This window comes from Alexandromys fortis, unplaced genomic scaffold, assembly GCF_014885135.2.
Source record: "Alexandromys fortis isolate MF-2015 unplaced genomic scaffold, M_Fortis_MF-2015_v1.1 scaffold_126, whole genome shotgun sequence".
Lineage (NCBI taxonomy): Eukaryota > Metazoa > Chordata > Mammalia > Rodentia > Cricetidae > Alexandromys > Alexandromys fortis.
Genome location: NW_026068018.1, coordinates 1,598,906 through 1,613,358, shown reverse-complemented (window position 1 = coordinate 1,613,358; position 14,453 = coordinate 1,598,906). Strand labels below are relative to the sequence as shown.

At 40.5% G+C, this 14,453-nt stretch overlaps 1 protein-coding gene across 1 annotated transcript; it reads left to right on the top strand.

Moving 5' to 3' along the window:
• Positions 1–5,823: 5,823 nt before the first annotated feature.
• On the top strand, positions 5,824–14,211 carry Ptgs2 (prostaglandin-endoperoxide synthase 2). The gene is made up of 10 exons (XM_050162917.1): positions 5,824–6,045; positions 6,793–6,909; positions 7,024–7,167; positions 7,784–7,927; positions 8,481–8,662; positions 9,587–9,670; positions 9,794–10,040; positions 10,217–10,503; positions 10,883–11,030; positions 11,347–14,211. Exons 1-10 carry the CDS (start codon positions 5,994–5,996, stop codon positions 11,754–11,756), a joined length of 1,815 nt encoding a protein of 604 aa, XP_050018874.1. The 5' UTR covers positions 5,824–5,993; the 3' UTR covers positions 11,757–14,211.
• Positions 14,212–14,453: the final 242 nt, after the last annotated feature.

The window sequence follows — 14,453 nt, the reverse complement described above, 5'->3', positions numbered from 1 at the left end:
AGACCCAGAAAGACAAACATGGCATGTATTCACTTATAAGTAAATATTAGATGTTAAGAAAAGAAAGGCTAAGTAACAAGGAGAGTTCAAGGGGGTAGGGGATGAAAGAATCTCACAGGGAAGGGAAATAGAATAGATTTTGTGAGTGGACTGGGACAGATGGGGATGGGGAACAGAAGGGATCAGGTGAGGGTAGGACAGTAGGAAGGAAAGAGTACCGGGAGAGATGACTAAAATTTGGGGGCCAATGTGGAAACCTCAGGAAGTGGAAACTCACTCAAATCTTCAAGAATGACCCTAGCACAGACTGGTAATAATGAAGGAGATGAAGCCTGAACTGACCATTTTCTATAACCAGACAAGTTTTCCAGGACTGGGACTGGGACACCAACCCAGCCACAAAACCTTTGACTACGATTTGTCCTGCCTCCCAAACATGCTAGGGTAAAGGTGACCAAGAGTGGCAAGCCAATGACTACTCCAGTTTGAGACCCATGCCATGAAAGGGAGACCACATCTGGTTGGAACCCAGAACCCAGAAGCTGGATAGTCCAGAGATATAGGAAAGAATCAAACGTGACTTGGAAAAAATTCAATAAAATCATTACTGATATTCTGCTGTGCTTACAGGACAGTACCTTGCCCAATTGTCAGCAGAGAGGCATTACCCAGCATCTGATGGGAGCAGATACAGACACATAGCCAAACACAAGGCAGAATCAGGAGAACCCTGCCCAAGAGGAGGGGAAAGGATCAAAGGAACCAGAGGGGTCAAGGACACCACAAGAACACAGCCCACAGAATCAACTCAGCAGGATTCATAGGGACTCACAGAAACTGATGCAACACACACAGATCCTGTATGGGTTGTTAGGTCCTGTGCATCTATGTTACCGTTGTATAGCTGGATCTTCTTGTGGAACTGCCAGCAATGGGGGAAATGTCTGACTGTTTTGCCCACTTGTGGGACCCTTTTCCTCCTACTGGGTTTCCTTGTCCATACTTGATATGAGGTATGTGCCTGGTCTTTACTGTAACTCATTATACTGTGTTCGGTTAATATCCCTGGGAGGCCTGCTCTTCTTTCTTTCTTTCTTTCTTTCTTTCTTTCTTTCTTTCTTTCTTTCTTTCTTTTTTTTGAAGAGAAACAGAAGTTGAGTGGATATGGAGAGAAAGAAGGTGTGGGAAGGATTGGAGGAAGGAGAAACTGCAGTCAGGGTATAATGTATTAGAAAAATAAGAGAAATATATATGTATATATTTCTTCTATATTACATATGAAAACATTTTTAAATAAAAAAGGTATATCATAAAATTTCCACTTGGTCATGATGTATGACTAATTATATTTGTACATTGCTTGAGTTGATTTCTTTTAATGTTTGTGTTAAAAAGTTTATTTATTTAATGTGTATGGGTGTTTGCCTGCATTTTGTTTCGGCCTGTGTTTTGTTCGTGCACCACGTGTGAGCTTAATGATTTCAGGGGGTCTAAGAAGGACGTTGAAGCCCCTGGTGCTGGAGTTACAGATGGCTGTAAGAAGTCTCCTAGGTACTGGAAATCATAGCCGGGTCATCTGGAAGAGCAGTCAGTGATTTTAACCATCTTTAAGCCATCTCTTCACTTCCTGTGCTTTAGCCTTGCTTGCATATTCATGATAAATATTATTCTGTAGTTTTCTTTGTAATGCCTTTGTTGACTTCAGTGTGACACACTAGCCTTGTAGACTGAGCTAGGAGCAGCACCTCTATATCCATTTTCTGATAAAGACTGTTTGTTTCTCACATGAAGTTTTATAGAATTTACTTTCAAAAAGTTGGTAGGTGAGGCTACAGAAGTGGCTCAATGGTTAAAATGCTCTTCCAGTGGACCCTAGTTCAATTCCCTGCACACATAGTAGCTCACAACCTTCTATAACTCCAGTTCTTGTCTCCATGGGCAACAATCCTGCATGTAGAATACAGGGATATACATTAAACAAATAAGTGTGTGTGTGTGTGTTACAAAAGAAAATTGGTACAGAAGCTGGGAAGGTGACTTGGTGGGTAAGAATGCTTGTTTTGCAAGCATGAATTTCCAGCACCCACAAAGAAAACTGGACATGGCTGCAAGTATCAGTAACCCCAGCAACTGACTGGCAGACACAAAAGGACCCAACAACTCACTGGCCAGTTAGCCTAGCCCAGAAAGCATGCTTTTTGTTCAGTAAAATACCATTTCAAGAAAGGGGAAGAGAAATGGAGAGAGACATTGTATCACTGTATCCTGCTTTGACCTCCAAAAGAGGAAGAGAATTATAATGTGCTCTGACCTCCAAATGCATGCAGGAGCAACCTACACACTCATCTTTAGGCACTATATACATACACCATACACACGCACACATACACACACACACACACACACACACACGGGACAATGGAAGAAGAAATTGGTACATTCAATTGGAAGAATAAAGGCCGTGAACAGTAGTTTTTAATAGTATATCTATTTTGTTGCTGCTTGTGTGAGACAAGATCTTGCCATGTAACCTTGGCTAGTCTGAACTCCCTACCTAGACCGGGCTGCCCTCTAACTTGCAACAACCCTCTGTGTCTGTCTCTCTTCTTGTTCATACCATACTTTTATTATGCTCCTAATATCCATGGTTTCTGTATTGATGGATTCAGCTTCCTGAGGTCTTTGTGATTAGGTTCATTTCTGTCTTTTTTTTTCTTAGTTAGACTGGCTAGAGACATCAATTTTATTGACCTTTTAAGAGTAGCCTTTCTCTATTAACTTCCTGACTTTACTCTCACTAATATTTCTCTAAATTTCTGTTGTTTCTTTTCTTCTGCTTACTTTGGATTTAATTGCTCGTTCTACTCTGATAAAGTGGAAGCCTTGAGGTTGTATTTCCAGGCTTCTTTTCTCACCCGTGCATTTAGTGCTAGAACTTTCAGCACTGCTTTCCCTGAATTTCAAACATTGCAAATTCTACATTCATTTGACTCAAAATATTTTTTAATATCCGTTGAGCTTCCTCTCTGAACCCTAAGTTATTAAAATGTATCTTGTGATCTCCAACTATTTGGGGATTTTCCAGAAATCAGTGATTCGTTTTACTATTTTCTTTTTCTCTTTTACTTTTACTCTCTTCTTCTTCTCCTTCTCCTTCTCCTTCTTCTCCTTCTTCTTTTTTCCTGTCCCAAACAACAACAACAACAGAACGACAAAACAATTAAACAAAATGTCATTTATTTTGAGTACATGCATGAACTTTAAATCTAATATGAACACTACATGTGTAATTATATAAGAACATTATAAAATGAGAACCAAAATCTACCTAATAATCTCATCTACCCAGCATTTTAGGGGGAAAAAGTTGCTGAAAATTCAAGTAGCAGAAGAGGGCAGTAAAACGCAACAGAAAGTTCTCAAAGATGTAAATACGTTTTCTTCTTTTCCTCTTATAGAATTTCTCAAAAATTGCAGACACTAACAAAATGTATTTTGCATAACAGACACATATATGTACCCAAATGAACAGAGAAACACTAAATTTCTGCACAACTTACAGCTATAGTTGCTATACAGTAAAAAATCTTACTAAGTTGCATCATTACCATTGTGCTTTGCTGTATGAAGCAGGTTAAAACATCTTGATTTGGGGGCATTTACTATCCTCCTGTAATCAGCATCCAAAATAAACCCCTGTATTTTACTCTAGCATCCCTGGTGAATCAAAAGCAAACAATTGCAAAATGCTTTCCCCTACATCCTTATTTGGACTTCCTTTCAAAACTGCTCTTGTCCTCACAGTCCAAGTTTCTTCCTGAGTTCTTGTGTAACTCAACAGGTACACAGAGCTCTCTTTACCTTCCATTTGAAGTTACAGATTCAATCAAGTAATTGAACCATACAGATTTTTATATCAGATTTCCGCTATGGTTGTGTTCCAATGTCTTTTCATTTTAAATGGCTTAATGTGATTATTCTCTATGCCCTGTATCTCCCCTCACTTTGGAAGTCATAATCTTTCTTAGTTTTATTTTTTAGGGACATAATTTCTCTGTGTAGAGCCAGCCATCCTGAAACTTGCTCTGTAGACTAGGCAAGCCTCAGAGATCTGCCTCCCTGGACCTCCAGAGTGCTGGGAATAAAGTTCAACACCACAAAACACTGCTTCCCCCCCCCCCGCCCGCCCCCCGCTGGGCCATAATCTCCTTAGAAGCATCAGACTATACTTTTCTACATAGTAGGTACACAGCCAGCATCAGAAGAGGAAGGGAGTGTTCGAAATCAACTCAAGATGCCACTGTAAGATCGGAGTACATCGCCAGCAGTTAGAATCAACAGCTCGAATAAACTTGCATGTTGAGCACATGCAATCTGCCCGCGGAAAATAAAACAGAAACCAAGGGCTATTTAAAGGAAGCACACAAGATCAGGATAGTCTGCATATTCGGTGGAAATTTCACGCAGGAATCGGCGTAAAGGGCTGGGAGTGCCAGAAGTAGAGTGATTAAACATGACTAGAACAAAGGAGCTGGGATTTTAGTCACCATGGCTCACGCAGAATCAAAGTAGCACGCACACGAAGCAAACAGTTAAAAAATTCCATGAGTATTTTTTTTTTTTATTATTTCTGCAAGACTTCCACAGATCGAGGTATTTGGTATAGTTTTCAAAGTGTTGTTTCTCGTGCCCCCCTCCCCCCCATTCATTGTTTTATTTTCTCTCCTTAAATTATTTTGTTTTGTTTTGAACCAAGGTCTTGCTGTGTTGCCCAGCCTGCCTCAAACCATTTGGCTGACTTAATTTTCCTGAAAATATAGTTTAATTTCAGATTGTATGTCATCTTTTCCTTCATTCATGTTAAGAACATAACATTTAATGAATTTTAGTTTCCTAACTTTCTTATTTTGCTTGTTTTTTCACTACCCCATCCTCTCATACCCCTCCCTGGCCACCACCAAACAGCAAAATGACATTCAAAACTGTCAAAATCACCCTTCTATGCAATTAATTTCTTATCAAACAATGTTTCAGAATGAATTGGGTTTTTAGGTTTAGTCAGAATAAGGCCAGTTTTCAGAAAATAAGTATAATTAGCTTTTGATCCATTTCCAAAACACGCCTTCTTCAAAAACGTGGACAGAAAAAGTCAAAAAAGTACATCTTAAGAAAAGAATTCCTTTCTAGTGATATATCCTGTGAAAACAGTCGTCAACCAAAATGATAAAAGCACAACAGCGGGGGTGGTGGTGGGGGGGGGAATACCTTAAAGCAATGCCCTGGGCACTTAGCATTCCGATGAAGTGAAGCTCAGACTCTGTCCCTTGGAAATGCCGGTTCTAGGGGCCGACTAGGACTGTGGTGACTCGGGCCAGTTCTGTGAGGAACTTCACCCTATTCCCGCTAATACAAATGTGGACCCTGGCAGCAGCTCTCTCACTTCATTAAAAACTTCACGAAATAGAAACGATAGCTGTGTGCGCACGTTCAGAGCAGCACGCGCGCGTCAGACTGCACCCAGCGGGGGGGGTGGCGCGGGGATTCCCTGCGTTGGGACCTCGCATCCCCGCGCTCCTCGGTCCCAACCTAGAGCATTGGATGCGAGACTGAGAGGAAACCGGGACCCCCAACGAGAGCCAGCGTGAGCGCGTGCACAGTAACAATTCGAGGCTCCTGGTGGGGGGTGCAAGAGGGCGGCGTGCCGTCTTCCCACGATTCCTTTTGCGTGGTCGAAGCCCAGCCCCCTCCCTCCTGCCTTACGCAACACCCCAGGGGTTAGGGAAAAGACTGGGCGGGCGGAAAGAACAAGTCACCACAAGATCACGTGGGAGCCGCTTTTCAGGCTTAAAAGCGAGGTTCTCCCCGTTAGCAGCCAGTTGTCAAACTGCAAGCAAGAGCTTCGGGAGTCTCAGAAATCTGCCCACGAACGAACGAACTCGGCACTGCATCCCGCCAGCTCCGCTGCTACCGCCGCCGCCGCCGCGACCTCCACGATGCTCCTCCGAATTGTGCTGCTCTTGGCTGCCCTGACGCTCAGCCACACAGGTAAGTGGTCCTGCGTCCTAAGGCGCCTGTCCGATCTCCGTCTCAGACCCCTCTTCCTAGTGCAAGGGTGCTGCGCAGGGGCAAAGAGTCTGGACCACTTGGGTACAGACGAACTGCAAGGATGGCTTGCTTTTGGCAACTGGATGGGCCAATTACTCAACCGAGCAGAGGGCCACTCTCATTTGCAAAAAGAAAACAAAATATAGCCGTAATAGTTTACAGGTTGTCATTATAGTAAGACAAGATATGATCGATACATGCAAAGTGAACAGTGGAGGCGACTGAACAGGAACGATTGATTTAAATACCTGCCAGCGCTTTTCTGCTCCCAGGAAAGTCCAGAAGACATTTTTATTTTAACAAAAAGTTATTCAAAATGTTAAAAGGAAACTGTTTTACTTTGGTTTTCTTTACACTAAATTTTGACTAATGTACTAGCTCAATCCATTTTAATTTTGAATGTGTTCACTAACAAGTCTAATCTGAACATTCAAGACGTCACTGTGAAAACGTTAGTACTGTGAGATGTGAAGTTAGTCTTCTGCCCCCTTATTTCTACATTTACAGCCCGTGATGAGACAGACTTAATTAATATAGTCTTTTGCTTTTTCTGGGACGATGTGTGCGTTTCTAACTTACCATTGTCAAGTAGACCCATGGGAACACAATTAAATCCTTAAGATAAGGACGACCAAGAGGGACTTATCTATTTATTTATTTGTTTGTTTATTTATTTATTTGCTGTAGCAAATCCTTGCTGCTCCAACCCCTGTCAAAACCGCGGTGAATGTATGAGCGTAGGATTTGACCAGTATAAATGTGATTGCACTCGGACAGGATTCTACGGGGAAAACTGCACTATACGTAAGTTTCTCCTGGGGGTTTCTTCCTTTGGAATGGGTCAGTTACCATCATTTTGTATATTTGTGTCCTGTGGGGGAGGCCCACTAATTTCTCCCATGTGCTTGCGCTCTCCAGCTGAGTTTCTGACAAGAATCAAGTTGCTGCTGAAGCCCACCCCAAACACAGTCCACTACATCCTAACCCACTTCAAGGGAGTCTGGAACATCGTGAATAACATTCCCTTTCTGCGAAGTTCAATCATGAGATATGTGTTGACATGTAAGTACAAACCTTCCTTGCTTCTAGCATCCGCCAACAAAAATATGTCCTAGAAACCCAACCCAAAGAACTATTCCCAACCTTTTCAAAATGGCTGGAAACACACCTCTTCAATCCCCAACCCCTCCCTGGAAATGCCCAAAATACTGATATGTGATCCTGTAGTGAGGATCCTATTTATGACCTCCGACCTTCAGTCCCGTGAAGGAAATATGCTTTATTTGTTTATTGAATACCTATGGCTCCCAGAATTGTTCAGAACACGCAGCACCCTTTAAAACAAGTAGTGGATTCAGCTTTGGGTCAGAAGAGAAAATAACTCTCTATAGTTCTAAGTGAGTGCCATGCCCAACTGTATTGGTCATCAGCTATGGAAGAGGGAGTGGGTGGGACTTGAGAAACCAAGACTACTGGAGCATAATGTCCTGTGTAAAGCCCTAGCTTTGTCGAAGATGCTTTTGCAGTAGCTGCTGGCGAAAGTGCAGTCATTGTAAGGCAGGGTGTCCTTGTCTGAATGAAATCCAATCTCCATGCTTCCCACATTGCACAGCGATAATTAACATTCACTTGCTTTTTCATATGATGGCCAATCATTTTCTTTTCTTTAAAATTCCAGCCAGATCACATTTGATTGACAGTCCACCAACTTACAACGTGCACTATGGTTACAAAAACTGGGAAGCCTTCTCCAACCTCTCCTACTACACCAGAGCACTTCCTCCTGTAGCCGACGACTGCCCGACTCCCATGGGTGTGAAAGGTGTGTGAAAAGCACTAGAGATGTAGCAATTGCAGCTACGCTTGTGTGTGTGTGTGTGTGTGTGTACTTAGAATTGACCTTGGATCGGCACTTGTTTAAAACTGAGATGCTTTGGGCTTTAGTATGGATATTTAAGTGCCTCGTCCATAAAAGTAAATCTTCATTTTGATATAATGTCTTAACATTAGTCTGTTGTGCTACATAGAATTGGTATTAGCTGAAATTGGTAAATCTATTCAATAAGTTGTTCCCAGTATCTTAGAAGTTAATTCGTAGTCTTGGCAAGCTAGCTCAGTGCCTGTAATCTCAGTACTAGATAGACTTCAGGCAAAGCACTGATAAATTCAAGGCCAGCCTGGGACAGAGAGTGAGTTTAAGTCCAGCCTGGGGTACAAGCATAAAACTGTGCCCAAAGCAAAACAATTTTATTGGCGTTATGATCCTCTTTGAGATTATGTTTATAGGTGATGAATGCTCTCGTGAATCAGACAGTCATCAGTTTGCTTCAGCAAATCTTTGAATGGGTTTTGACTCTAGAATTTCCATGTTTTAGGGAATAAGGAGCTTCCTGACTCAAAAGAAGTTCTGGACAAAGTTCTTCTAAGGAGAAAGTTCATCCCTGATCCTCAAGGCTCGAATATGATGTTCGCATTCTTTGCCCAGCACTTCACTCATCAGTTTTTCAAGACAGATCAGAAGCGAGGACCTGGGTTCACCCGAGGACTGGGCCATGGGGTAAGATAGGCTTAACTCCGAATTAAAGCAAATCCTTAGGAAATGCTGACATCTTGCCATGCCAAACAAATCACGCCCATTTTTTATATAACTGTCACATCTACTAGAACCATAATAGAGTGTTCTATTTTCATTCACTAGTTTAGTAAAAATAAGCAGACATGCACAGAGATGTATAATGTAAATTGTCCTTACATTTTTAACTTAAAATTTTGGTCTGCAAAAAATGCTACATCTTCCAAAACTTAATTAGTTAATGATTGGTAAACTGGGAAGTAGAACTTAGAACTTTGTGATTGCTAGGCACTGGCATCTGCCACTGAGGTAGAGGCCTAGTCCTCCAGAAATAAAAAAAAAAAAAAAAAAAAAAAACCTGCACCCTGATTTTGCTGCTTTAAATAATATAAAAGTAACTATCATGGTTATAATGAGGCATGCGCCATATTTAATATGAGATATCAATATTATTCAACATAAAGAGATATACAGGGGTGAATTAAGAAGGGCAAAAGAGAGGAGAGGAGGAGGAAGGGGAGGGTACAGTCAATATGTAAAATAAATGAACTAATTACTAAAATAGAGACATAAAGGCTTGGAGCTCTGGAAAATGAATTCTTTTTGTATTTTGTGGCTATGAAAAAGTCATTTGTTGGACTTGTAATAACTCAGTGTTTAAGAACACTAGAAAACCTGGCTTAAGTTCCCAACAAACACATGGTAGTTCACAACCAACTATAACTCCGGTTCTAGGGGCCTTAATGCCCCCTTCTGACTTTTATGGGCATCAGGCATGTACATAATCATACATAGAAAAATAAATCTAAAAAACATTTGTTGAATTTTAAGGACACCCAAATCATTAAAAATTTCATAACAAATGATAGTAAGACATCAACAAATTGAAGTTTCTCCATAATTTTCTAGGTGGACTTAAATCACATTTATGGCGAAACTCTAGACAGACAACATAAACTGCGCCTTTTCAAGGATGGAAAACTGAAATATCAGGTATGTTCCTCATGTTTTAGGAACTATCACCTGCCATTTACACTTACATTTTAAAACTGCTACTTGTGTTTGTTGGTTTATTCACTGTTTTAACTCTCTGCTATTATTATTGTGGTGGTTTAGGTCATTGGTGGAGAGGTGTATCCTCCCACAGTCAAAGACACCCAGGTAGAGATGCTCTACCCCCCTCACACCCCTGAGCATCTACGGTTTGCAGTGGGCCAGGAGGTCTTCGGTCTGGTGCCTGGTCTGATGATGTATGCCACCATCTGGCTTCGGGAGCACAACAGAGTGTGTGATGTGCTTAAACAGGAGCATCCTGAGTGGGACGATGAACGGCTCTTCCAGACGAGCAGGCTCATACTGATAGGTGAGCAAGAGAAAAACCAATAAGACCATCTCCCCTCCCCACTCCCCCAAAAAGAAAAACTCATGTGTTACCTTTGCTATGTTTTGACTGTCTGTTGTGAAGAGTGAGAAGGAACATGACTGGGAACATCCCTACCGTTTGACAGTAAGGAAAACAAACTCTTTGTTGTGCAACAGGGGAGACGATCAAGATTGTGATCGAAGACTACGTGCAGCACCTGAGTGGCTACCACTTCAAACTCAAGTTCGACCCCGAGCTGCTATTCAACCAGCAGTTCCAGTATCAGAACCGCATCGCAGCCGAATTTAACACACTCTATCACTGGCACCCGCTGCTGCCTGACAGCTTCCACATCGAAGACCAGGAGTACAGCTACAAGCAGTTCCTCTACAACAACTCCATCCTCATCGAGCACGGACTCACCCACTTCGTTGAGTCATTCACCAGACAGATCGCTGGCCGGGTAAGCGTCATTCCTGAAAAGCAAGAACAAGCCGGTCAGGAACTTTTGGATTTCTGTCATAGAGATAATTTTTCCTTTTACTAAGAGAATTACCAGATGTTCTACTGGTTTTTTTGAAACATGAAACCTAGATTTTCGACAGGCTATAGTTTTGGTCTACAATTTTCAAAGCAGATAACAACACATTATCTTAAAACTAATACTTGAAGAAGCTTGCAGTCTTCTGGTAGATTACAGAAGTAAATATTCAGACGTGTCTATCAGCTTGCTTTTTGTAACTGTAAAAGGCAAGTCCATTACAGACTAGAGGTGTTGAGGCCAAAACGTAGGACAGCAGGAATATGACTAAGAATTGCATTGGACTTTTCATTTTCCTCAGGTGGCCGGGGGTAGGAATGTTCCAGTTGCAGTGAAAGCAGTAGCAAAGGCCTCCATTGACCAGAGCAGAGAGATGAAGTACCAGTCCCTCAACGAGTACCGCAAACGCTTCTCCCTGAAACCTTACACATCATTTGAAGAACTTACAGGTGAGAGCTGGTTTCTGAAATCCCTAGAAGGATCAAGAATGAAATGGGAAAAGAGGAGGAGAGAATTTGGTACGGGATGAACTTCCTCCTCCTTCTCTTCTCCCTTTTAAGGATTCAGTTTATTGAGAAGGAGGGGTGGGAATAAGAATGGGCTAGGGAGCAGGGGGAAAACCTCTGCTCAACAGACAGAACTATTTTGTTCTTTTCCTAGTTTGACGTAGCCTGTATCTGTTTTTTTTTNTTTTTTTTTTTTTTTTTTTTTTTTTTTTTTTTTTTTTTTTTTTTTTTTTTTTTTTTTTTTTTTTTTATCTTCCAGGAGAGAAGGAAATGGCTGCAGAGTTGGAAGCCCTCTACAGTGATATTGATGCCATGGAGCTGTATCCTGCCCTGCTGGTGGAAAAGCCACGTCCAGATGCTATCTTTGGGGAGACCATGGTAGAACTTGGAGCACCATTCTCCTTGAAAGGACTTATGGGTAATCCCATCTGTTCTCCTCAGTACTGGAAGCCAAGCACTTTTGGAGGAGAAGTGGGTTTTAAGATTATCAACACTGCCTCCATTCAGTCGCTCATCTGTAATAATGTGAAGGGCTGTCCCTTCACCTCCTTCAATGTGCAAGATCTACAACCTTCCAAGACAGCCACCATCAATGCAAGCACCTCCCATTCCAGACTAGATGACCTCAACCCCACAGTGCTAATCAAAGGGCGCTCAACTGAGCTATAGACGTCTACTGGTCATATTTATTTATTTATATGAACAATTTAATTTAATTATTTAATATTTATATCGAATGCCCTTTTCACTTAACATCTTCTATAACAGAAGGCAATGTAATGAACAATGTTACATTTGTGACGATTCCTATGTTTGTACTTTAAATGCGTGTCACCCTCAAGTGAAAGAGAGAAACAGTTTTCATTCTTTTACATAAACCAGTGGGAAGTGAATTTTGATATCTTTTTACTTGAATTTCAGCTCATAGTCTATCTTGATAAGAACAGAGGAAATATGTTTGAATACTTAGATGCTGTTACAAGATGAAAAAATGCTGCAAGTATCTACACTGTTGTTTAGGACTGTATCTTCCTTGCTACATGAGGAGCAGCTAATGTGGAATTTTAAAGAAATCTTGTGTATCTTTATCTCAGAAAGCAAAAGGGTACAAATTCAGTTTTCAATGAACATTTAAGACAGATCCTGCCAATGCGTTCAATTTTAAAACCAGCCTTAAAGCGAATCTTTTGCAATTTCTAAATTGAGAGTTTGGGTCACTTTTGAATATCCTTACTTTCTTAAGCTGTTAAACTTGGACCCACACCAGAAAACAGCTATCATAAACACAAGTCTCTAAAGCTAGTAGAAATTACGTTGTGATTGATGGTGAAAATGCTATGGCAGGATTTTTCTTTTCTCAGCAACTTACTGCAGTGGTCAGACGTTCCTCGTGAGTCAAGATGCCAGTGTAGGAAGGTTCTGGTGCTCCTGCTGCCCTGTCTTAAAAGCATGTTCTTTAAAGAGTTGGTTTATAAGAATAGTAGCAAGCAAAATCTTTAGCAATAAAAGACAACCAAGAACAGAAAAGGATTCCAAATTAAAGATCACATTTGGGGTTAAAATTCTGAAGAACATTTTTTGATCCTTTTGTGATGCTGGCCTGGTACTAACAGATTTTTGCTGTGTTACTTACCAAGCTGGGCTTACACAGTTTTTCTCCTGCACAGTATGATGTAACAGTCACTCTCACAGCACAAAACATCAGTGGCCATGTGAGTTTCTTTAAAACATTGAAATCTGTTCCTTTCCACGCTACCCGAAGTGCAGTAGGCTCGTACACTGTGTGAGCCCAGCCTGGATGCCAGCATCCTGCTCCTCTTATTTCTTTTTCTTGTTGCCAGTTTTTTGTTTGTTTGTTTGTTTGTTGTTTTTGAGAAACTGCTGATAGGTTTTTCTTTGTAGTTTTCCAAGCTTTGGGGTTTTTTTTGTTTTTTTTTTTTTTGTTTTGTTTTGTTTTGCTATTTTTCGGGTTTTTGATATCAGGTCTATTCTCTCTATAGCCTCTTTTAATATTTTTTCTACTTGAAGTCTTACATTCAGGAAAACCTCAGCTCAGGACTGCTAGGTAGCTCCCCTTTGGAGGAATAAATCTATTTTAGGCAAAAGGCAGACATCTTTACTTATAATTAGTTTTACTGAAGGATCCGACCAAGATGTCAGTACCTTATATGGAAATGCAGGGGGTCCGTGGCAAGACAGTTACATTCTTGTTGTGAAGAATGGCTTTCTTACTTGCAAATAAGTCAGGTAGTGAGTAGTTCTGGGCAATAGTAATAAATATAAAACAATAATGATGATCATCCTACATCTCATTATCAGCTGAGGTACTGTATATTACTTAATTTATTGAGGATAATTATGTCTTTTAGACATTATTGTTATAAACTATGTTTAAGCCTACACGTGTTTGTTTTTGCATTGTGTCAGAATCAGTGTACCTTGTTTTTATGATTACCTCTCTGAATTCCTGTGTAAACAATCAAGCAAAATGATGAGATTAATGTTCGTGGGCAAATTTTAAGGAGACTAGTCTGGTATATTGAGAAGTTTAAAGTGTGAATTTACCCCTATAGCAGACTGCAGAGAACATTGTCTCACCTACGTGTGTTATAAAGACTGTCGTTTTAGACACTGGGAAGGCCCTGCAGGTGCTTTATTAATTAGTTAAAACCTACCTTACTAAGAAACTATCTCTAAAGCACTATAGGCATTAGTATTCACAAATCAAGAACTGATTACAGATAATATTTATGTAAATAACTAAAAAAGTGTCTTGCTAAGAGAAAGGAGAAATTTCTTTTATTACAAAGAAATCACAAAATATTTTAAAGATTATATGCTTAAAACGTTTAAGACGAAAAGATAATCGACTTTAGAAAAAAGTGTATAAAAACTGTTAATGTCATTGATTCTGTTTTTAAACAAGTCAACGTGAGGGTTGTGAGCGTGACTCTGATGACTGAACCTGGAAATCCGGGTTAAGAGTATAACTGTCACAGTGCCTGAAAGAAGCGTGTGTTTAAATTAACTTATGTGAAAAAGAAGTCTTAGAACAGATGCTTGTTTATTTTTATACTATTTAAGAATTGAAAACTTCTGAAAATAAAATTTGATTGTTTCTTTATATTTGCGCACTGATTTCTCTGAATGATGATTCTTAAAACCATCGTTTTGTGTTCTTTCATCCACAATAGGAGTAAAATGCAGCTTTAGTGGTTGAGCAACTGCCTAATATTTAGGAGGCCCTGGGTTCTGTTTTCCACACCAAAGAAGAAAAATCTAGACTGCCCCTTAATGAAATGGCTCTGCCTTTGGTCCCATGGACTCTTCCAAGAGTCACCACTTACTATCTCAGCTGCTGAAGAA

Coding starts and splice junctions, on each gene's coding strand:
- Ptgs2 (XM_050162917.1), top strand. CDS start 5,994: ATGCTCCTCCGAATTGTGCTGCTCTTGGCTGCCCTGACGCTCAGCCAC. Junction 6,046..6,792: donor CCTGACGCTCAGCCACACAG/GTAAGTGGTCCT, acceptor TATTTGCTGTAG/CAAATCCTTGCTGCTCCAAC. Junction 8,663..9,586: donor CCCGAGGACTGGGCCATGGG/GTAAGATAGGCT, acceptor ATAATTTTCTAG/GTGGACTTAAATCACATTTA.